This window comes from Macaca mulatta, chromosome 4 (genome assembly GCF_049350105.2).
Source record: "Macaca mulatta isolate MMU2019108-1 chromosome 4, T2T-MMU8v2.0, whole genome shotgun sequence".
Taxonomy (NCBI): domain Eukaryota; kingdom Metazoa; phylum Chordata; class Mammalia; order Primates; family Cercopithecidae; genus Macaca; species Macaca mulatta.
In genome coordinates this window covers 126,540,859-126,566,721 of record NC_133409.1, presented here as the reverse complement: position 1 = coordinate 126,566,721, position 25,863 = coordinate 126,540,859, and the positions used below count along the sequence as shown (strand labels likewise).

Sequence of the window (25,863 nt, the reverse complement as noted above, 5' to 3'; positions counted from 1 at the left end):
AGATCACTGGTTTGGTTTTTTAGCCTAACCCATTGTATTATTTAGTTTATTCATTTGTTTTGTCTCATTTTTGGAGATAATATTTGTCATTTTTGTCTTGATATCTAATTGTTTATTTTTAGTAAGAAGCTGTTTTTAATGTATTGATATAATATCTCAAATCTCTGTAAATATACCCTGTGTTTCTTAAGAGAATTCCCCCCAATCCCAAGATATTTGGCAACATCTGAAGACATTGTTGCTTGTCACAATTGTGAGGGTTGCCACTGGTATTTAGTGGGTTGAGGACACGAAAGCTACTAAATAGCCAATAATTAATTCCTAGGACAGCCCCCTACAAAAAAGAATTATCTGACCCTTAAAGTCAGTAGTAGCGAGGTTGGGAAGCCCTGGAATATAACTATTAGAAATATGAAAAATTCTCTTTATTCCATATATCGTTTTCAATTCCTCTGGATTTGATGGACATATTTTCTTCTTTCTTTTTATTTTGTGGTTTTTCTTCCCCCAAGTATGTGTTGATCTTAGCTCCTAGTTCTCAAAACGTACAAAGTTGAGTCATAGAATTTTCTCTCTGGTTGTGTTTACCTATTTTCCCAAGTGCTTCTCCTTTAAATGACAGGGCCAACCACTGATTTCTCTTAGAGAGCAGGGTCATGTCAACAAATCAGTACCACTGTAGGGTGCTTAGGTATGGAGCAGGCAGGCTAGAGATCCCTTCAATTGTCAAATTAAGAAGAGTTTTACTCTGGAGATAAAGTATTTTACTGTATTTCACTGCTAGATGAAACTTTTGTTTTTTTCTTTTACTTGATATTTTCTTGGTGTCTGAGGTAAATGTCTGGAGCTACTTCAAATCCTTCTCTACTCTCTCGGGCCAAGACTCATTCTAGAATACCTCCCCAGACAAGTGTTAGGTTCTAGCTTGGAGGCAAATACTACTGCTGTTAGGCATATCATCTGCATATATTCCAGAGGAGGGGGAAGAAAAAGGTCTCTCTAGGCCCAGCTATTAATAAAGCAGTTGTTTAATTAATTAATTTCCATGATGATTCCCAGGACTCTCTCCTACTCTTTGTGTTGATGTCATAGAGTTTAGAATTCCTCATGGGCTCCATCAGGATTGATTGCTCTCACTTCTGGAATCTTGGCTTGAATTCTTCTGCTCTGTTTTCTCCATTAATCCCATTCCACCTACTTTTTAGTTTCCAGGGTTTGTTTAAACTTTCTGGTCTACTGGTAGAACATTTTTCTCTTTCCCAACACCATTATTGTATTTTAAAATGCTGATCCTAACCATTTTGATGAAACAGTGTGCAAGAGGAGAAATAACATGGAAACCAAAAGCTACCCTGAATCAATTATCGATCCCAACTTTCATAGATGTTTGTCACTTTTTCGCTGTTAGTCCCCCTGTATTAGATCATGTTCCCTGGTAGCACATCTTGAGAACGTCTTGTGCAAGTGATTTATTGACAAATGCTCCTAGGGAAATGGTATGGGAATACGTGGAGCAGGATGGGGGAGGCGGAGGAAACATGCCAAGTCTGATAGGCAGAAAACTGCCACACCCAAAGACGTCCAAGTCCTAATCTCTGGAACCTGGAAATACATTACCTTACGTGGCAAAAGATACCTTACAGCTGTGAATAAATTAAGGATCTTGAGATAGTGAGATAATCCTGGATTAGCCAGGTAGCCCAAATATAATCACGAGGGCCCTTAAAAGTGAAAGAAGGAAGCAGGAGTATCAGAGACTGAGAAAGAGTTGAAGATACTATGTTGCTGGCCTTGAAGATGAAGCATAGAGCCACAACACAGGAAGCATATGGCCTCTAGAAGATGGAAGGCAAGGATGGTAAAGATGTGATTCTTGCTGAGAACCTTCAAAAGGAACCCAGCACTGTCAACACTTTGATTTTAGCTCAAAGGAACTAATTTTGGACTTCTCAGGCAAAGTCCATCAAAGAACTTCTTTGACCTGATCCCACACAAGAGTCCTAGGGTGTAAGCACTGCCTCAGAGCTGCCCCACTGATGACAAGGGGTTTGAGACTTTAATACTGACACACCTATAAATTTTCTGGTTATTTATAGCTAAATTCCCAGTTCTGACTCTCCACCTGAAATTGGGAGAGCACACGATTGTCAAAAGGGATTCAGAGTTCTGGAATGAGCACTGACATTATTCACTAGGCCTCTCTTCACCTAATTTTCCTTTTAGATACTCAGCCATTATATATTCAGAATCATAGACTAAAATACAATTCATTTCTATTTCTTGCACCATAAAATATTAAAAAGAAAATGTGAAGTGGGAAATCATTCTTCAGAGAAATGAGATGAAGTAGAAGGCAGCAAAAGTCTTATTCCAAGGTGGGAATCAAACAGCTTATACCATGAAGTAATGACACCTAATTAAAGATATAATTGAAGGTCACGAGTAATAGAGTGTCCTAGAGAGGCAAATATCTGGGGTATTGTGAGTCTGGTGCTAAAAAACGGTATAAATCGTATTAAAAAATCAAAGGTTAAGAGATGGGTAATTAATTCTGGATTTGAAAAGTTAACAACAACAAAAAATACTCATTTAAATACTAAGTATTAAGCTCAAGACAAAATTCCAATAACATCCATTTTGATGTCTGAATCTCTGCCCTTTATCTAATAAATGAAACAATCTAAATGCAGTTATTTAACCAATGCATCCTTTTGCCTACTAATGCATTTATAATTGCATTATGTCTATACAATGTTGGCACCTATCTAGATGCTAGAAATAAAAAAAAAAGTACCATACATATTCACAATCTTTTCCTTCAGATAGCTTATAGTCTCATAGTATAGGACACTTACAGGAACATAAATATAAAATATACACATATCTTAGTAAATGTAAGATATTATATATATTATTTGGGTTCTTTGACTTCATTATGGTAAGTCTGATAATAATGTAATTCTGACAATTAGATTATTAGAGATAAACAGGTTCAACAGGTGCTATGGTTGATTAAATAGTTATCTTGAAAATTTAGGACAGACAAAATGCCCAATCTAACTCACAAATTTCTTCCCACAAACACACTCTTCCTAATTTCACAAAAACATTTCCTTCAGCTTTCATTTGAGAAACTAGATTATACATTATCTTCACCATACAAAAAAGTAATTGCCTATTTCATCGGTTTAATGTAGCACTTAAATACATAAATATTTAACCAGCTGTTTATTATTTCATCCATCTTTTATTTTACTCATATTAATATAAAACTCAGACAATTGTGTAATGATCATTCAAGACTCTCATTGGTATAAGAAATGAGTTTGAAATTTAATTTTTATATTGACACTTTATACAACCTTAGATTTAGAATTGTTGATTTGAAAATGAGATTCCATTGACAAAACTATTTCGCTATCCTAGAAATTATTCTCACTTATATTCCAACTAAATAACACAATCAAGTTGTATCTATTTATGGTGATTGAGTAATTAAGTTACATTTCTTTGATTGTAAGAATTTTCCCATAAGATATTCAAATTTCAATCTTTAAGATATTTATCTTTAATTGTCCTAGGTTTGAAATTGTATTGTTTGAAATTTTGTGGTAAAATGGAAGTTTTAGCAGCCTAACAGAATGCTTATAAATTGGCTCCATATCTCTGGTTTGTCATTTTAGTTAGGTATGCTGAAATCTAGAAGAGAACAATTATGATTCAACTAGATTGACTCTTTTCATAAGTCAAAAATGCTTCAGTCAAAATTTTAAAATGTTAACATACGATTTTTAAAAGACCCTCATCAACATTCAAGACTAATTGAAATGATTGATATGATCCAATTACCAATATTTTATAGGTCCTTCTCTACTGCTTTTGAAATACTTGTCTTAAGCATTTATAGTATTCTTCCTCTGCTAACAAAAAACCTGCTATGGCATGTATTTGTTTTTGTTTTTGTTTTCAGATGGCGTCTCGCTCTGTCATCCAGGCTGGAGTGCAGTGGCACAATCTTGGCTCACTGCAACCTCTGCCTCCCAGGTTCAAGCAGTTCTCCTGCCTCGGCCTCCCAAGTAGCTAGGATTACAGATGTATGCCACCACGTCCAGCTAATTTTTGTATTTTTTAGTAGAGATGGGGTTTCACCACATTGGCCAAGCTGGTCTCGAACTTCTGACCTCAGGTGATCCACCCGCCTAGGCCTCCCAAAGTGCTGGGATTACAGACATGAGCCATCGTGCCAGACCTACGGCATTTGTTTGTATTAAACTCACTTTTCATTGGTTTTATGTAACACATAGAACTTTTAGACAATTATCAATAGTTTATCATTGCCGCTCCTGTTTCGGAGGTTTTTGTTTTGTTTTGTTTTGTTTTTGTGGCAGCTAATGTTTTTGCATGGAGATACACAATGCCATTGGTTGGACTTTCATAAGGAAGAACAGAGCTAGGGGTTCAAACTCCATATTACAGTAAGTAATTCTTCAGGATCAAGTCTTGGCCAAGAAAAGTCCAGGAACTGACCCCATTTGTTCTCCATATGACCCAACTGTACAAAAGTCTCTTCTCCACTGAATAGTTTTCAAATTTCCTGTTATCAAATGAAGCATTTTCAACTTGTATCTGAAGTTTGTATCTCCATATTGAGTCTTCATTTTATTGACACTGAAATCTATTACTTGAGGTAAGATGAAACACTGAACTAATGATCTCACCCTTACAACTTTCCAGACATAAACATACTGAGAGCAGAACCAATCAAGAATGAGACCTAGTGATACATGGTATTTGGTTTCTTAAGGAGAACAGAGAAGAGACAAAAGGAATTTCTGGTCTCAGAGGCCCATGCAGACATTCCTAAACTGGACTAGTAAGAAATATGAGCCTTCCAAATACCTGAGAGGGAAGGAATCTGAATTGGTATGCTGTTCTAAGAAAAAAATATTCTCTTAGCAAGAGGGCTAGGGTCAGACAAAGAGGAACGTAGTCTTTCTATTCTACTTATTTTCCAGGACCAGCCCTTGAAGGATATCACATAGTGAATATTTTCCAATGGATTTATTTCACTATAGTATACTCTTCCAGAAAAAATTCCAGTTATAAGTGTTTTGAGTTTATAAATGAAGTTTTAATCTTGTATATCTCACCCAAAAAATCAGTCATGTCAAAAATAACCTTATGTTACGTAAAACGTAAAAAGCCAACAGCCAGCCAAATAACTATATAATAAAACTATACAGGTAAGATACAGGTATCTGAATATATGAATATATAGTTGTATACAGCTATACAAATTATAAAACAAAATATATTAGCTAGTAAGAGACAATATCTAAGTCTCAGGATATTTCTACCACGTAATGAAATCATAAACTCTTTTTCTCCCCCAAGATCTTTACTAAATTTTACTTAAAAATAAATTTTAAAAATATTCTTGGGAAATAACTTAATCTTTTGGTCCTCCAAAGTGACAATTTGAGAACTTTCAACAGAAACACAGTAGTTGTTCTTAATTGCCATGAGTATTCATGGAAGACAAAGTACGTGATATAGAACTATATGTTTACTTTCTACAAAATTAAAGAATAAGAGATAATGTAAAAGTAGTTTCAATTGTAAGTAAATGTTGTTTGTTTAAAGAATATAATAATCACTTTTGTGATTTGACAACAATAATGAAATTTACTTGATATGAACAGCAAAATTAACTTTAGTTTCTTCCTCTTTTATTATAATGTAATAGGGGCTGTGATCTAAGAGTAGATCTTGAGTTTCATTCCTATGGAAAAATAAACATATATTTATTCTAGAAATAAGCTGTAAAATACATTGATCTATTTGCTTGTCCAGCGCTAACATTGCTGAGAAAAGAGAGCACAGTAGTATTTACATTGAGAGCCTTTCTTATATCAACGAAGTGTCTTTCACCACTGACAAGGAAAATAAAGCTCATGAAGCAAAATACTAACTTATTTTTATAGCTCTGTAACAGTAAGCTAAGGCCACAATAATGTTGTGTAACAACCAACCACAAAAATCACAGCAGAATACACAAATAAGCACTTATTATTCACAAGTCTTCAAGTTACCTAGTGATCAGCTAATCTAATCTGTGCAAAGCTTAGCAGCTCTGTTGGTTTTACATGTGCTCTTTCATGTAACCTTAGGTTTTTAGCCATAAGAGTTTCTCTTCTTTTTCCTGGAAGAGCAGGCTAACCTAAACATGTCCTTCTCATGGCATTAACAGAGTCACAATAAAGAAAGTCCAATCACACAAGTGTTTTTCAAGGCTTTATTCATGTAACACCCTTCAACCTTCCATTGGATAAAGTAAGTCATGTGGTCCAGTTCAAAGGCGAGGAGTGGAAAAACACACTTCACCTTTTTAATGAGAGAAACTTCAAAGTTCGATAGCAAAGGGTATCGATGCAGGGAATGATAAACAACTGGGTCTATTAATACAGTCTACCATCAGCCTCCTTGGAGCACATAGGAGTCTCCTCCAGCTTTATCTCTGGCTGCCTTCTCTAACTCTATGGGCCACAAGAGACATCATATTTCCCATTGTTAATTTTTATTTGCTTTTGAACACATATAATATCATTTCTCACTTAATCTTACACAAACATTCACAATTAATTTTAATATAATCAAACTCTCGATTCATAAGGCCTCATTCAGAAAATACCTCTATCGATCTGCCTGTGTGGGGAAGTGATTTAGGAGAATGTGATGTCTGAGGCTCATTCTTTGTAGGAATGTGTGGGGTATTGCAGGCCACCACTAGAGCATCACCTTTTAATGGGGGCACTAGTAGACACCAATGCACAACAACATGAATGCAATCACCAAATAGCAAAGAATAACAAAGTGTGTGAGGAATGGATATTCTCCTACCTGGCCTCCTGTTTTCCATCCATTCTCTAATTAAAGCTAGGATAACATTTACATTATTTCTTTATTTCTGCATTTTCGGCTTTATTACATCACTTCATTGTTTAAAATTCTTCCTTACAGGGTATATACATGCAATGTGACGGTAAACAATGAAGATGAACAAATCGCAATAGTTTTAGCAATTACTTTGAACAAATTTAGATGTTTATCCACAATTATCTAAACTATCTCTCCTCCCTGAAATTGTTTAGATTCCAATTCCAGAGTTTCTATAATGAGCTTATTACTTTCACAAGGATCCTAATAAGAATCAAGAATAATCTTACAGTATTAGGCTTTCTGACTTCCCATCTTGTCCATTATCAAATAGCAAATAACCAAAGTTTGGCTAAGAAAATGTTCAGTTTCTTTAAAATAAGTAATCTATATTTTTCAAGAATCAAGTAGCTTCATTTGAAGGTAATAAAGGACCATCTTCATGTTCTTTTCACAGGCCTCATTAATATGAACTTGAGCTGTCAGGAATTCAGGAGGAAAGTTGTACAAACATGTTCGGGACGCTACAGAAAGACTTATCTTCAGAATATCATTATACCCTGATAAATTCAGAAAATCAGGAAATTTGATTAGTTATTCAAAAAATCGTCTCAAAGATATTATACTATTAATTCCATTATTAAAATGGCTTTCTTCAAGGCTGGTTTGTATGCAGTGAACTCTGTTAGCCAATGTTTGCCTTAATAACTTCTTGCTTCCTATAGTCATACCCCATACTAAATTTGAATGGAGTTTGCTCAAGATTCTCATGCCATAAGAATTATATCTACCACTCAGTAATTTTCCTCTTTGTGCCAAGAACTATATTTGAAAATATTATTACAAATATTCACAGGAACAATCAGGTAGTTTTTTGTTATTATTCTTAGTTAAAAATGAGAAAACACACTCCAAGACGCTGAGTCTTGCATGGTATGTTAGAGATCTAGGATTTTTCTTTTTTTTTTTAAATAGGAGATAGGAAGTAACTGAAGAATTTTAAGCAAGAGAATGACATAATCAGAGTTACATTTTGGATACATTATTCTGGTGGCAGAACTTACCTAATCCTTGGGTGATCTGCCACAGGCAAGAATGAAAATGGATGCTTGTTCGGAGGTCATCATACTGTAGCAAGAGTGATGAGAAACAATACAGGTTAGAATGAAGGTAGTGACATTGTTAATGAACTTCAGTTTTTTAAATTTTTTAATGTGTAAACTTACCATAAGACCTTTCTCAACAGTCTTTCATGCAGCCTTTACAAATATATAATTGACATGCATATAAATCATTTTTGTTTTTCTTGCCAAGATTTGTGGTTCCCTACTATACACACGTGTTTTCACACTGCAGCCTGATTGCTTGTATTAGCTACTATAATGGCTAATGCTCTAATGAAGAGAAGCCAAAGTCAGAAAAAATCTCTCTCACTCTATGTATTTCTCTCTCCCCCTCCCTCCCTCCCTCCTTTCCTCCCTCTCTCTGTCTCTCCCTCCCTCTCTCTCTCCCTCTCCCCCTCTCCCCCTCTCCCTCTCTGTCTGTTTCTCTCTTTCTCTCTTTCCACTGACTGAAATATCCCACATTTCAGTAGGAGGGTAGGGAAAGAGAAACAAGCAACATTTTTTATCCAAATGAAAAAAAAATATGGCACACAACACTTCCACTCCCATTCTTTAGCGAGAACTTAGTTATGGCACCAGAACTAGCTGCAAGGTAAGCAGCTAGTTTCCAATAGGGCAGTTATATGTCTATAATGAAGAGAAAAAAGGGATTTGAAATGGCAACTGAAATTGTATAACAAAAGTCTTCCTTACATTTTTCTATATCATTCTCATAAGTACAATTTTTCAATTATTTTAATTGCCACCCAAATAAACTTTAAACCCTTTCTCCTATTATTCAAGTCCTGTTTTATCTGACTCTTTCCTACATACAAGGTATCATTTCCTGTTGCTGTCATTTAAACCTTATTGTTTTAGTAAATATATATAAATAAATAAACAAATCCCCCCTTCCTCCTTTCCCTTTTTTGCTTTATGCTTATATTTTCTGCTAGATTGCAATGCATTCTGACCTCCAAAAACCCTAAGCCTGCATATCTTCTAGTCCCATATTTGTTTCCTCTGCTACAGAGTCTGACTTGATCCCACCAACGAGAATAACTCTTCTTCCATTGAGCATCTTGAGATCTTGACATATATCACTTCATAGGTGTTAATCATTTGATTTTTAAAAAATTTAAGCACTTTTATTATTGCATATTGCACATATGCAAAGTAATATATAAAAATAAATGTGATAGATTGTTGCAGTAATAACCCTCAATTTGTTTGTGCCTCTTGTAGCTGTGTTTTTGTGTAATTATCTCCCTGTGAGGTAAAAATCACATATACACTTTTAAAAATTTATAAGATTAGATTTTTAACTATCATTTATACTAAGAAGTAGCATTATAAACATCTCCCTGACCTATTAAATACTTTGCCATAATTTTGGGATAGCCATTATCATGAATTTTAATATTTTTAACCATTTCCTTGCTATTCCTTAATGTACATACATATTTGCCTAAAATATTGAGTTTTGCTGTATTTTGAGATTTATAAAAATTACATCATACTATACGTAATCTTCTATCATATACTTTATTTCTAAAACATTATGTTTGTGGGATTCATCTATAGAATTGTGATGAATTTATTTTCACTGCTATATAATGTGATATATTTGTCCATTTTCTACAGATAAATATCTGTGTGACATCCATATTTTTATTTATAACATACGCACATATATTTTTTATTCTCCAAGATAAAGAGTTTTGCCATAAACCTTCTTGCATAATTTCCAGGTTCAGATCTCCAGAAGTGTTCCAAGGCAAAAATTTAGGAGAAGAATCCTTAGGTGGTATGTGTGTGAATGCTCTTCTTAACATTTTTATATTTATGGCTTTCAAAATTATTTTACCAATTTATATTCCCACCAGCAACATAATACACAATAATATTCTCTTCAACCATGTTAAAACATTCTTTAAAAATTATTTGCCAATCCAGTGTGTATTGTGACATTACTTTGGTCTTTGTCTTTTCATAAATGTTAGTGGAGTTGAACATTGTTTTATATATCCCTTGGCCATAACTGGCTTGATAACGATTATTTCAAACAGATAAAGTATTTTTCTTTCTAATTGATTGTTTGGCACTCTTTATATCCTTATGAGGAGATGCTTGAAAGAAAAAGTAAGAAAACAGACTTCTGCAATGTGTTCATTCTAGTTTAACACACAGCCAACTTGGATAAGCTCTTTCAAATCAGCTCCTACAACATTATCTAGGATGTAGCATTTCCTATGAGAGCTGTTAGAAACCTTGAATACTAAAACAGATAAAATATGAAGCATTTTAGAAGACTTCTTCAGGCTCTAGAGACAAGGCTTGAGGTACTGATGTTCAAAACTAGTAAAGCTGAAATAAGAGAAACCAGCACAGATTTTAAAAATGCATCCAAAAATTCTACATATTTTATTAGTATTGTCACAGAACACATTATTATGTCTAATAATAACATATCTTATCCAAATAATATGTTCCACTTACAGAATGATCACACTAATACTGCAACATCTAGAAGTGTTTGGATTAATATTAACATTGTTTCCCCATGACACAAATTCTTCTGGACTAGTACTTAGTATTCTTTGGAAAACAAACTTTCTTGATAACTAGGTCTTAATGTAAAAAATATAGCAAGTTTACAAAAAGAAAGTAGATGTAATTTTAGCACAAAATAAAGCTGTGTAAACCAAGTAAATCTTAAGAATATATAAAGGACCTTAATCAAAAGGAAGGCAGAACTATCTTGTCAATGGTGAGAGATGAGGGTGATCAAATACTAATATCGCTTCTGCAAAGGGTTTTCCAAAGTCTTTTCTTGGAGAGCCATCTTAATGTTCAGTGGTATTTTAAATCGGAGACACCTTCTTTATGTCTCTCCTAAACCTTTTATGCTACAATTTAAGCTCTTTTTTTTCTCACCACATATACAGTATTGGTGAAAAATATGTATTACTTTTTTGTTTTTCATTAAAAATTCATATTCATGTAGCATTTATATCGATGAAATGTTATACGAATGTTCCCAGATGTTTAGCTTCATTCTTTTCTATTTTTTTCCCTCACTGCTGTATTCATTTTCCCAAAAGCTCCTTGGACTACCTGAAAGTTTCAGCAAGTGAAGACATTTAGTAACTAGTACCTAGATTTTATTTTCTGAAAAACATATAGAGATTTCCAAATGACCCTTCTCATTAAACAGAGATAACTTCATTCCTAAAGTCCTGTGGCATAAGAAACATCCCCAGCACTATGCTGATGGACTTCACCTCAATACCTGTTTTCCACAGGTAGACCCTGGTGTGACTTAGCTGAGCAGTAAAAGTTGGAGGAGGGTTCTTATTTACTTCCAGTACTTCGCACCTACAGTAGTAATCTCGCTGATGATATGGTTTTAAATGCCATTACATGCTGATGACTTACAGATTTATATCTCTGGCCAGTATGTCTCCTGCAACATCAGGACTTATATTTCTAACTGCTTTCTGGGCATCTCACTCTGACATTAACATGCCCATAACCAAGGTCTCAACTCTTTGGAACAATTCCTTTCTGTCCTAGATTGAACCTAATAAATGATTCCTCCTTCTTTCCAGTTACTTGAGCCATTTTAACAGGAATTCTTAACTCACTTTAGATGTTTGTCCCCCCAAATCTCATGTTGAAATGTGATCCCCAGTGTTAGAGGTGAGGCCTAGCAGGAGGTGTTTGTGTCATGAGGGCAGATGCCTCATGAATGGCATGATGTCCTCCTGGTGGTTCGAAGTTCAAGCAAGATCTGGTTGTATGAAATAGTCTGGGACCTCTCTCTCCTCTCTCTTGCTCCCTCTCTTGCCATGTAACACACTGGCTCCCCTTTTTGCCTTCTGCCATAAGTAAAAGCTTCCCAAGCCTTCTCCATAAGCCAAGCAGATGGTGCCATGTTTGTATAGCCTAAATAACCATGAGCCAAATAAACTTCTTTTCTTTAGAATTCACCCAGTCTCAGGTACTTCTTTAGAGCAATGCAGAGTGGAATAATACATTCACTCTCTTCTCACACCCCATTAACATACCTTATCAACTCTGCCTGTGAAATATTTCCAGATTCCAATCACCTCTCATCACCTCTGCCATTACCATGCTAGTCCAAGTTATCCTATTTTCTAGGCCTGGCTTATTTCAGTGTCTTCTAACCTGCTCTCCTTTCTTTCTGCCTTTACTGTAACACCCAGTATTCTCCTCACATGGCCAGATTCCTTTTAAAATACAAGTCATGGCCTCTTCTGCTCAAAACCTCCAAATGGCTATGCATCTCTGAGTAAAAATTCAAAGTCCTTCCAGTGGCCTTCAAGATCCTATACAACCTGGCTTCCTGCTATCAGCCTACACTTGTGTTCTTCCTCTTTTCCCATCAGTCGCTCTGCATGACCACAATGGTCTCCTTGCTGTGTTTCTAATATGCCAACCATATTTCTGCAATCGTTGCTATCTTTGCCTGAAATGCCCTTCTCATGGATATCTACATAAATCATTCATTTTGTCTCTATGCCCAATTCTGTATCACCACTATGTGAATTAGGCAACACTTTCTACCTTGATGGGAGGCTTTTTTTCCATCTTATAATTTAGAAAAACGAAATCATCCTGTGGGTTTCATATTGCGTTTCTTGTTTTATCTAGATCAGCATACTCTAAAAGTGAGAGATGCTTGGGGTCTACTGGTTTGAAAATAAGGAAATTAAATCCCCTCACTTTCTCAATTTTGGTGATATTTCTATTAGATGTGCTATTTATTTCCCATTAAACCATAAATTAGGCCATTTTCCAATTATTTCTAAACCATTTATTGAGCATCAACTCTATCTTTGTGATAACTTTTTGAGGAATTGATAAATTAATGAACATGCTAAGATTTCCTTATCTTTCAATGTAGATGGAGTGTATTTCCAACTAACTGTAGTAACTGACGTAATAGGATGATGTGAAGCATGTATCAACATAAGAGTGATATAGTTATTTATTAGAGGGATTAAATACACATGGTTGGTGTATTTGGTCATTTTGAAGGAATTCACAAATGAGAAAAGTCTCTAGGAATCAACAGAATATCAGCAGGCAAAACTTAGAGAGGACATTACTGGTGAATTTAAAAAAATGTTTTCAAGGTGCGTTGGGGGATACAGAGTAGTTAAACTTATTTTCACTTAATAACAGCCCTCAATAATAGAAGGTTAGTGTGAGATCAGATCCATTGGGCCCCTATGTTCAATAGTCAATATTTTTCAAATATTTCCTCTTTCTATCATGACATCCTTGGAGAAATGTTTGCCATCTCAAACTATTTAAAGTCCTAAGTAGAACACCTTAGAAAGGCTTATTGACCTCAAGATGTATTGTTTGGCACAATATTGTTGACTTTCACCTTTAAAACAAGTAATGGTCAAATAACCAGCCACTATGTAACACGTGTCTTTGCTCCTCCGTCTTCCTCCATGATAGTGAAACCTCCCCAGCCATGTAGAACTGTGAGTCCCTTAAACTTCTTTCCTTTATAAATTACCCACTCTTGGGTATGTGCTTATAGCAAAGTGAGAACGGACTAATACACCTGTCATATTTGCTTGAAAATAATGTACATTCTGCAGTGTTCTATATATGTCCATTAAGTCATATTCGTTAATAAGGCATCTGCTGTATTCTCAGTAATCTTTTTTCCTGTTAATCCATCAATGTTTGCTAAAAATCCTTCACTAAAATTGTACACTTTTGATTTATCCTTATAGTTCTAACAATTTATAATTTATTCACTTCTAAAACATAATATTAGGTACACTTAAGCTTATTAAACTTAAGAATGATTGAAAACCTTATCAATATGTGTTGATCTTCATTGTCTCTAGTAATGATTGTTTTGTGTTAAAGTGTAAACACACTTTATACATATGATTAAGTCAGAGTTTTTGTCTGTTGTTGACTATTGCTGTCCTGATATGTATGTCCCTTCATTTTACTTTAAACTTTTCTGTGGTTTTGGGTCTTTAAATAACATGTAGCTACTGGTTGAAGTTACTATTTTTAAATCTAATATGGTAATAGTGACTTTTCAATCCACTTACATTTAACATTTTATGAGATTATCTGGATGTGTTTTGGGCCGGGTGAGGGGAGGCAGTGGTGGGGTCAGGGTCTTACTCTGTCACCCAGGGAGGAGTGGCATGATCAGAGTGCACTGCAGTCTCCATCTCCTAGGCTCATGACATTCTCCCACCTTAGCCTCCCATGTATCTGGGACTACAGGAACATGCCACAATGCCAGGCCAATTTTACATTTTTTAAGTAGAGATGAGATCTCACTATGTTGCCCAGGCTGGCCAAACTCCTGAGCCCAAATAATCCTCTCTCTTGGGTCTCCCAAATGCTGGAATTACAGATGTGAGCCACCACACTCGGCCTGGATTTCTATCATATTACTCTATGCAACATTTCTCCCTTTTAATGTGTCTCTTGTTATCTTTTCCTCCTTTTTTTTTTTTTTTTTTTTTTTTTGTGACAGAGTCTCGCTCTGTCACCCAGGCTGGAGTGCAGTGGCTGGATCTCAGCTCACTGCAAGCTCCGCCTCCCAGGTTCACGCTATTCTCCTGCCGCAGCCTCTCAAGTAGCTGGGACTACAGGTGCCCGCCATCTCACCCGGCTAGTTTTTTGTATTTTTTTAGTAAAGACGGGGTTTCAGCGGGTTAGCCAGGATGGTCTCGATTTCCTGACCTCGTGATCCGCCCATCTCGGCCTCCCAAAGTGCTGGGATTACAGGCTTGAGCCACCGAGCCCGGCCCCTTTTTTTATTTTGTTGAAATAATTGCATTTTATCACATTGCAATTACTGGTTTAGAACAGGGGTCAAAAATCTACAATTCAAGGACCCAAATCCAATCCAACACATCTTTGTAAATAAAGTTTTATTGTAATATACCTACACTCGCTCGTTTAGGTGTTATTTATGTTGCTTTCACACTACAGATGCGGAGTAGAGTAGTTGGAATAAAGCTACAAAGCCTAAACTATGTACTGTCAGGTCTCTACAGAAAAAGCGTGCTGACCCTTATTTAGAAGATATATATTGTTTTTCTGGTCTTTTATCTTTGCACTTAAAACTTTACCACGAATTCTGAGGCCAAATCAAATTTAATCATCATCATCGAGTAAAATGCAAAACATGTATTTTTAGTCATCTACCTTCTAGCATACAGTCCATAGTTTCACTGTGTTTTAAACTCTGTGTTAACTCTTTAAACACTATTCTAACTCTACTCTGCTTTTTAAACTATGGTTGTTAAACGATATTTATTTTAATCTATCCCCCATGTTTACTATTTTTTACTTATCATTTTTGCATATATTTCCTTTTGAACTTTATTTTCTTTCTTCCTGAGGTATAGCCATTAGCAGTGGCTTTGCTATTAATGGTAAATTCTTTTTCAGTTTCCGTTTTATTGTCTCAAAAATGTTTTAATTTGCCCTAACTATTGAAGATAGTTTTGCAGGACATAGAATTCTAAGTAGGTTATTTTTCCTTATCAATTTAAAGACAGTAATTATAAGTTGACTGACTTTGAAGTTGAGAAGAGTTTGATTGAGAAGCGTACTGTTAGCCCAAAAATTGTCCCCAATTTTCTGGAAGACTGATTAGATGGATGTTAGATCTCCCTTTAGTCCCCATGTACTTTTAGTTCTCTGTTAGATTTTCCATCTCTATCTGGCTCAATGCTGCCTTCTGGATAGTTTCTTCAGATCTGTCAGCCAGCTCACTCTCTCTTTTGTTCTTGATATCAAAACCACTATTGATCACATCCAATAAAGTTTAAAGATTTTTCTTCTTAGATGTTTTATTTAGTCATTTAAAATCTTTTTATACTTATGTTTTTATTCTTTTTGAAAAAATCACATAAAATATACTTACTTATATTCTATATCCAATAATTCAGTAAACAAGACAGTTACGAGTTGGGTGTTAGCATTTTTTCTTATACCTCTTATAGTGCCTTGTTTGTACATTTATTGTGATACTTTTTGTTTTGTTTGTTTGTTCCTTTGGTTGTTTTGGTGTGAGCTTATATTCCTTAGTGTATTTTCAGTGGGAGTTCCTTGGGTCACAGGTTAAATGTCAAGTTCCAAAAGAGAAATTTTGCATTTGCTTCTCTCAAATGCTTTTTCAGCTTCACTAATCAGATCAGAGACTTTTAAGACTTACATTTATGCCATAACTGTACATGAGTATATGTGTATGTGTAGATGCCATACATAGTGTGACTTCTAGTCTGTCTCTTGTCGCACGGAAAGGTCATTGAAACCAAAGCTCCGGGCAAATAGAAATCAGAAAATGCTACTAATGCAGTACTCATTTCTCCCCTGTACGTGTGTGTGTGTTGCTAGAGAAAGTGATACGTAGTCTAAGCTCTCTTATTGGGCTTATGCTCAAGTTTGAGAATTTTTCTCCTACTTTTTTCTGCAGATACCTGAAAGAAAATATAGTCCAGCTTTTTAAGTAAGTTCTATATTTAACTATATAGTATTATCCGCAATGAACTTATATATATATAGCTTATGTCTCACTAAACTCTTGAGTTAGGTCCTGTTTCCAGACTGACGAATTCTTGAGGCTTTTTATGCAGTATTAGCTACTTTATTTTCTTCTCTATAATTTGCAGAAGTTGAGGATCTACTGTATCTACCCATCCCCTACTTTGACCTTTCAGATTTGATTTGATTTGATTTGATTTTTGAGACGGAGTTTCGCTCCTGTTGCCTAGGTTGGAGTGCAATGGCACGATCTCAGCTCACTGAAACCTCTGCCTCCCAGGTTCAAGCAATTCTCCTCAGTCAACTTCCCAACTAGCTGGGATTACAGGCATGTGCCACCACAATCAGCTAATTTTTTATTTTTAGTGGAGATGGGGTTTCACCATGTTGGTCAGGCTGGTCTCAAACTCATGACCTCAGGTGATCCACCCACCTCAGCCTCCCAAAATGCTGGGGTTACAAATGTGAGCTACCACGCCTGGACCAGAATTGATTTTAGGCTAGCTGACTTAGTGAAGTTGAAACAAGGATGCAAAAGTTAACATGCATGCTTTTGATTTTTGAAATTTCTTTGTAATTTTTAAAGGCTATATCTAATGTGACTTTTCCTGCCTTTGAAATCTGTCTTTAAAACAGCCTTTAATAAATATCACAATAGACTTTTAAAATCTGGCAGAGCCTTTGCTATTTAAAATTGCTAACTTGGTTACAGCATCATTTTCTACTTAAATAAGCATTGACATTGATTGTTACTTTTTGTACTTTCTCTTCAATTATGATCTTAAAGAAACTTGATAAAACACAGATGTATACCTGTATACCAACAATTTTTATGCTTTATCAGCAAAGGCATCTTCACTTCTAACTTTAAAAACTTCCAGACCAAAAAAAAAAAAAAAAAATTGTGAAAGGAAAAATAGGTAATCCGAGATGGAAATTAGATAATAGTGAGCACTGGACTGAACAGTTATTAGATGGTTACTTGTGTTTGGGAATGAGGATTTCTTCTGACTTGAATGGAACTGCAACATAAGCTAATTATTCATCGTAAATGTCTTGGGAGATGGTATCTGCCAGCTTGTGAAGTACCCAGTAGACTCTGGCTTGGGTTTGATGATGATGATACAAGGATTATAAAATGACAGTCCTTAGTTGAGAAAAAAAAAATTTTGGATTTTCTGCCTGTGTTTTCTTAATTTCTTTAATGTAGACTATTTATTTTTGCCTTAGTTTTAAAGAATTTGAATATTTATGATTTATGCCATTCTATTTCCAAAAAGGATTATGGCCACTTTACAGAATAAAAAAAAGTATAAAGCAGAAAAATTAAAAATAATCAAAAAAACAAGTACATCATTAACAAACTAAAAAGATCTGAATGAAGATCTGTTAAAATAGGCCAAATTATTCTGGTTTCTGGTAATAGCTTGGGTATCACCAAGTTAATACTAAGAGTTTACTGTAATAGTTATTAGAAAATAATGTGACTGAGTATATGTGCATATTATACACATAGGTAATTCTAGAAAATGCAAAAACACTGATGCCAATTATCTCCCTTCTCATATGAAAAAGAACAAATGAGGTATTTCCCCATCCTAATTTTTTTTGCTATTTTTAAAATTTGTTGTTTGAACAGATTAAGAAAAATCTTTAATTCATGGATTGTTGCTTTGCACATTTAATAGTGAGATAATTATTAACAACACAAAAAACAATTTTAGCAATTAAGAACAACAAAGAATCATGTGATCCACACTTTGCATTTGATAAATATTCTTATAGTCTCAATTTATGACATACTTACATTTTGTATTCCTTTTAAATAAAGAACCAAATCAAGAACAGCAGAAATTAGCATCTGTTTTATTTTAAAATATGGAAATATATTTAAACAGCACATTTAAAGAATAAAATAATAGACTTCCATTTCTTATTCTCTCAATGGTACACCATTAATCAAAAATATATTACTTAACGTCCCCATTAATATAGTTACTGTCAAATTTTCTTTAAGATAAACTGTATTTCAAAACAACATTTTAATATACCTGAATTACAAACAAAGCCATAACATTTTTGAAGACACTTTTAAGTTTTGTTTGAAAGATCCAAAAGGATGATTAATAAGTGGTGCTTTATGAATATTTTAGATTAACTGTAAATAAGCCTAACCACAGAGTCACCATAAAATAGCAAGTTATCATTCTGAAGATCATTCTTCAAAAAGTCAGTGTGTGTTAAAGAAAGGCCTTACAGGGCATTCCAATAGATAGAGAAAATAAATTAATTTTAGAGGGAAGAACACACATGCACACACCCACATAACCCCCCGCCCCAGAACCTTCCTGTTTGGAATTATTTGTGCTTGGAAGAAGGTTTACAGAATCCCTTTACAAAATACGGTTTTCATTGAGCTCACTCTCAAAGATATGAAAAATGAATTTCAGCTGTTCTTCAGAAATGGCAATTCTGTCAAAGCCATTCTGGGACTTTTGGCAATTTCCTCCGGTTCAGTTTCAGTGCTTTTACTTCTAAATAAAATCCCTTGCATCACATCAATCAGCAAACTCAGTTATAAAGGAGAGTTAAAGAAAATGGTTCTGTCGGCATCTTCTGCTCTTGTACATTTTATGCATGCAGTGACTCCTGCCCGTGGGGAGGAAAGTGAAGCCCATGTAAATGTTTGTTTATTTCGGACTAGGTTTTTAAATCTAAAAAAAAAAAAAAAAAAAAAATCTGCAGCAGTAGTGTTCTAGATAATAGGCAGATATGATTTATCTGAGGTAAGAAGGTTGTACTACAGTTAGTGTTAACTTGGAAAGCTATGGACACAGGCTCAAGCCTGTCTTCTGAAGCTTTGAGCTCTTTGCAAAATCTACAATCCACAAGCCAAAAAGGAACATGCTCCTACAGTTACACCAGTTCTATTAAAGCAAACAGTTAAAACAATTATGTGCAATCTTTCAGCTTCTATGTTCTGCCTACTGTTTATTTATTCAAATCCAGTTCAACATTTCACTTTATCTAATGAAGCAGGAACTCTGAAAGAGAAATTGTGTTTATCCAAGCATTTTTGTTTGGGTTGTTATTTTTTTAAGTCTTATTTCTAAATAAATATCCTATCGTGGTTTTCATTGGCACAATATAAATAAATTATTCAATTTCCTTCCACAATATTAAACAGTCAAAGGAGTTCTGTCTAATCTCAGAAAATTATATAAAATTGTATTCGAAAAAAATGTTGAAATGGAATTGAATGGACTCAGCATAACCCATTGAAAATTAGACTAGATGATCTATTGTATAATGTAGTGGCCTATAAATTTTACTGATAAAGCATCCACAAAAGAGAATATATACCTTTAAATAAATAAAAATGACTATATACATGATATTGTACTTAGGAAAATAGTCAAAATGAGCCAGACTAATTTTAGGAAATTCCCCGTTTGTCTGAAAGTATGCTTTTTATTGCAGCCATAAATCTTAATACAGATCTTTTGTTATTATCAATATTTAATATTAGTGGCAGCCACATGAGCGTACTACCATATTTCTATATTTTTTCAAAATGACATTGGAGCTGTCATCAAAGTACAGAACAGAGATGGCATTTAATTTGGTTGGAGCACAACAAGGCTTTGGTACGTGATCAGGAAACATCAGATGAACCTGGGAAAGGAAAAAAAGTTTTGTTTTATTAAGAAATAAAATACACATTTTCTTACAGTTTTAAAATGATATGCTTGTTTTATCACTCAAAATCAGGCACACCGTTAAGCTCATCGCCCTTCTCCCATTTATGTTCCATGACTAGGGTGAGGGACTGAAAGATGTGTTCTTAAGCATTAACACCTGGAATCAACCCACCCATTTCAATTATGTGTTTGAACCTTGAAAAATATCTCACCAAGTAAAGAAAACTTCCTCTATAGAATATTCAGTGGAAGTTTTCCTAGGGAAAGAACACAGCAACTAGCAGTCTGTTGCTTTTAGTTGAAATGACTATTTCTATACTTATCATGAGGAATATGGAAGTTATAAGAAAAAAAATCAATGAAAACACATAGTTGCAGAAAGATTTGGATCTAAGAATTCCCTTTTAAAAGGAAAATTAAACAATAAATCACACATTTTATGCCAACTCTTAATTTTCCATGGTAAAAGAAGCATAAAAATCATAATAAAATAAAATCCACATATAATCCAATACTTGCCTTTAAGCAATGATTTCAGCTCTTTGTAGAATTTTTTTTATCACATTGGCTGGAGTTTAATATCCATATACTTTTTTCTCCCTTGCCTGCCCACTAGACAACTGACAAAAAGCAGGCTAAGCTAAATCAGAAGCAAAGGGCCTAGATGCTTTACAAATGAACATCCACCTCCCCAGAAGCCTAAAAAGGTGTCTGTACGTGGAAAGTGAAATGCTTAAGGGTTGATAATAATTTTGATCAGACTGGCAGTCTGCCTATGATTTGAAATAATTGAACAAAGAGCCAGAACACAGTTCTCCGCTTTCCCACCCACCTATTCTGGCCCTTCCCCCAGAGGAGTTTATGGGAAATCCCACTGATGAGTCTTATGGGATCCACAAAAAGCAAATACAACCTCTTACGGTTTTGGCTGTACAACGTCCTGGCTGAAATGATATAGGAGCCTTGCATGTGGACAGAAACAGCAGGAAAAATGAGGTGACCTGACATTGAAATTTCCTAAGACCTCACAAAACTAAATGTTGGATATTTTCTACAAATTTCTGATGCAGCTTATGTCCTTCATCAGCTTTATCTTCCATAACCCACACATACATGATTGATAATTGCGTTGTTTCAATGGCCTTGGCAGTCTACCGGGAAAAAAAAATGGATTGTTCTTGAATGGTTTCTTAATATATTAGTCACAAACATACTTTCCTCTCTCTTTTTGTTTCATGTCCTTCACAGAACAAACATAAAGCATGCACAACACCAGGAGAAAAAAAAAAAAATCAAACTTCCCGGTATGCTCCAGTTTTGCTATGACTTATGTCCTACATCCCAGGGTGGAGATACAGAGCAGACTCTTGTTCCAAGTTTGTGTCACTTTTTTTTAAGTTTGTTTTTCGATACTTTACTACAGCCATAGGAGCTGAACATATGTATTTATTTATTTTAAAAAAGAAAAAATGAGAGAAGGGGGGGTATTTGACAAATGGTATTTTTCAGTAAGTAGGCACTGCTTGGCCTGAGTGAATCTTTGATACATTAGATCCATATCTAAGGAAACAAAAGTCTGCTTTCATAGTCATCGAAATGATGATAAAAAGAGGCAAAGAACTTTCTGAGAAATTAAGTAGCATTACTTCAACTGATAGGAGTTATTCTACGACCTTACAGAAAGACAGTGATCTTGAAGTTCTCTTCATAGGATGAAACAACAGCATTCTTTATCTGATATGCTTTCATGTCAACATGAATTCTCATATACAAAGAGAAAAGTTAACTTCTCAGAAATCATTTTAGTGGTAGAAGTTTGAATGCAAAACATCCATCCCTGCAAAGCCTACCTACTTCCATACTCCCGGAAACAGTATTCCATATAAAGAGAGCTTATATTTACAGATAGCAAAGGTGAAGTCATATCAGACTTTAAAATCCTCCCAGAAATTTACTCTATGCCTTGTATATGGCACTAAAGTAGGCATTCTCACTGGTCATGAATCAATAAAAAGAAGAATTTTTATAAATTACTTTAAAAATATTTGCTTTATCTTTCTGTTGCCCTCTAGCCCAAGGTTATTTCCAGTCTTTGATAATGTTCATGCTCTAGTTGTTATAGATTACATGTTTTGGTGTCTAGCTATTCTGTAGTATTTTATGAAGTCAATAAAGATGCCAGTAAATATCAAGTCATTCAAGTATTTGATTTTGCCAGTTCATATAGATGATTGTTTATTAAGAAGGAAACTAGGCTACTCCTTAATTCAGCTTTAAATTTTAAATTAATTGTGGGGGAAATTAGCAAGCTTATAGAGAGTTAAATCTTCACAAATCTTAAGAGTAATTCTTTCTTTTTCCATAAATATGCTTCAGCCACAAAGATAGGTTTTTCTACTATCTACTTTTCTCTTACTGGCATCCACCAATTAATTCCACTCCCATCAAGCCTTGATTCTAAAATAATGTGTTCTCTCCCATTCTTCTTAAATACAAAATTTAAAACTTTTATATTAGCCCAAACATTGATTTAAAATTATATCACATAGTCTGGTATGTCTGCTAGGAGCCTCTCGTTTAGTCTTCTGGAGAGTGTTCCTCTGCCAAATCAATAGGTCAGATACTATACTATGAGGTACATCAGACTCTCAAAAGGTTTCACGAGCTCGTTAGGTAGAATGCAATCAGTTAATCAAGTCAACCTTTCAGAACCTTATTCATAAAAGTAAGCCTAGATTATTAGAGATTTAATCACTGTTAAGTTTCTGAGAGTAAGGAATAAAGAAAAGGAAGTATAATTTCTACTTTAAAGATTACAGGAGAAGGAGGAGAAGAACAATAAGAAATGTCAATTAGTTGCCCATTTGTGTACTACACTGAAGAACTTTTATAATACCAAAGTGTGTTACAGAACATTCTTAAATAATTAAAAACCCTCAGATGAAATTTAGTACAGCTATTACTCAGTGTTTTTGCAATGATTACTAATGAATTGCTAGGTTAGAAACAGCCCCGGGGAACCTGTGTGCTTAGTCATACAGTTAATGAAGAAACAGTTCAAGATGACCATTTCATGTTATTACTCCAATTTTCCTAGCTGAATCCTTCTCCATTGTGTAATTGGGATTACTCTAAACCAGCCTGAGTTTCCTGACTATACCCACAGTTGTTACTTCAGCTCTAAAAAGAAACAAATTAGTTTGAGAAGATAAAATAATGCATTAAAAATTGTAAATAGATGCTTTCCTCTAAAACAACTTTTTAATATGCTTGCATTCTAAGCTACTTTTAATCCTTCAAAACAAAGCTTACCAGAGTCTGAACTATAGCATGATTTGTGGCATTCATATGAGCGTTAAGTGGAAAAGAACATTCTCCATCACAATAAAATGCAGCGTATCCTTCTGGTGCTATAATCCAGTCCTGACACACACACAAAACAAGAAAAAATAGTATCACCAAAGTAAAAATTAAAAAAAAAATTCTTAAAAATTATTGAAATATATTGTATCTGAATAGGTTTACATTCCTGGTCCAACAATTATTCTAATGGAATAACTTTCCCCACACCCTTTAATTTAATTTTAAGCTGAAGTTTAGGACAGAAGTATAAATATTTTCACAAGAAATTGTCCTCTCTAATTACTCCCAAGAGGTAGTTATGTAAGATATTCATAGTATGTATTAAACATGTACGCATGAATAAAACTATTATAAGAAAATAGCATTCTAAATATTGTTTAAACAGGAAATGATGAAGTCTGGAAAGTTCAAGTGAACCCAAAAGAAAAAGGAGAAGTTAATTGAGATTATTCTCATTAATTCTTAAGGAATCATTCTTAGTTTTATAAGTCTGACAACATCCTAAAGCCTTAATATCTTTTCTGCATGCTGTTTTTCTTTCAATTCATTCATTAACTTTATAGTCTCTTTGGAAAAAATGAATTGGAGCAAATTCCTAAAAACTGAACATGATAAATTTCGGGAAGCTAAATAATTGGTACATGTATGGTTGCCTTGATATTTTTCCCACAGAGAAATAAAATTTGGCACAAATGTAAGAATTCTTGAGTTATTCACGTTGAAAGTTTATCATAAATTTTGAATATATTTACATTTTAATAGTATTTCTCAATTCAAGAACTGATATATGAGAATCCATTGTAATAAGATATTAGGAGAAACCTTAAAATTTCTTTTTAAACTGTCACCATATAGAGCCATTCAAAAATTACTTTGGTGAAATTTTCCTCCTCATCCTGTTTCAAAATGCCATCTAAAGATAGCAATACATTTTTAAGTGCAAGAAAAAAAAATGTCTGTCATCTTCCCCATGACAGGGACATTATAGTTGAGGGCTCTATTTCCTAGCCCAATAGTTGGAGACCCTCAGAGGCTTAGTGGAGTTACTTATACTAATATGAACAAATCTTCTATTTATCATAAAATTAAAAGTTTGTAATACTTAAACAACAGCACTCTTTTTTTTTCTTCCTAAATATCTTAGTGTTCTATGTTTTATTCAACATAGTTTTTTTGCTTGTGAAACCTACTAATCATGTTTCAATGGTAAAAGGTTAATTGAGAAATGAAAATAAAGTGAATAAGCCATATTCTAACTGGTCATGTCAAAAATCACTGGGTATTATTTTGGAAATTTACTGCCAAAGACTATGACTTACTAAGGATTTATGACAATTCAGAAAAAAAGGACCTAAGTTGACTGAAAATTCTTACCTGCCATCCCAGATCCCGGAAGCTCACATAGAGTTCGTGCTTCTTACAGGCTTGTTTTTGCTCACTTGTGTTATAATCTGAAGATAAAAACCACATTTTTAATAAATGGTTGCTTAAAGATATACTAATATTTCTTTTGTGAGATCACTGGTAGGATTTTTTAAAGGGGTTTTATTTGAAGTTGTGGAACATGAATTTCAATCTTAAAGCTAGAACTACTTACTAACCATGTGAACTTCAGTCAAGTTACTTGTCCTGGGTTTCTTCTGTGAGATGTAGACAATACCATTTACCTTATGAAGCTCTAACAAGGATTCTGTTAGGCCATCTGCTTCACAGGGCAGAGTGTGGTGTCTCTCGTTCACTGAGTACCATCTGCTCAACGAATACTTATTAATTCATTCATACTCTAGGGGTACTTAATATATTCATATATATATACACATACACATGCACACACACACACACACATATATATTTGTGCAATAATTTTTAACATCTACCACAAGTTGAGCTTCTAATCATCCCCCCCAAAATCCTGTCCACCTGTAGACTTCATTCTTGACTGATGGTAGTTGCCTGGGTTAAAAAATAAAAACCAAAACAAAACAAGAATCAAAATAGTTCTGTTTTTTTTTTCTTTCATTTACACATCCAATCCATCAGGAAATCTCACACACTATCTTCACTAAGTCCAAAATGCACCTCCTCTCACGCTCTTAATAATTGGTCTTGGTCCAAGCCACCATCATCTCCAGCATGAATTACTGCAATATCCTCATTGCTAGTCTCCTGGCTTCTGCTCTTGCTCCTCT

General features: G+C 34.4%; 1 protein-coding gene across 1 annotated transcript in view; it reads right to left on the bottom strand.

The window, feature by feature from the left end:
- Nucleotides 1–18,460: 18,460 nt before the first annotated feature.
- The window catches only part of BMP5 (bone morphogenetic protein 5), a 122,986-nt gene continuing 115,583 nt past the window's right edge, over nt 18,461–25,863 (bottom strand). The window contains exons 5-7 of the mRNA XM_001109809.4: nt 25,049–25,125; nt 23,624–23,734; nt 18,461–20,285 (exon numbers count right to left, since the gene is read on the bottom strand). Of these exons, the coding sequence (XP_001109809.1) occupies nt 20,136–20,285; nt 23,624–23,734; nt 25,049–25,125 (338 nt within the window). The 3' untranslated portion in view covers nt 18,461–20,135. The remainder of the gene's footprint in view (nt 20,286–23,623; nt 23,735–25,048; nt 25,126–25,863) is intronic.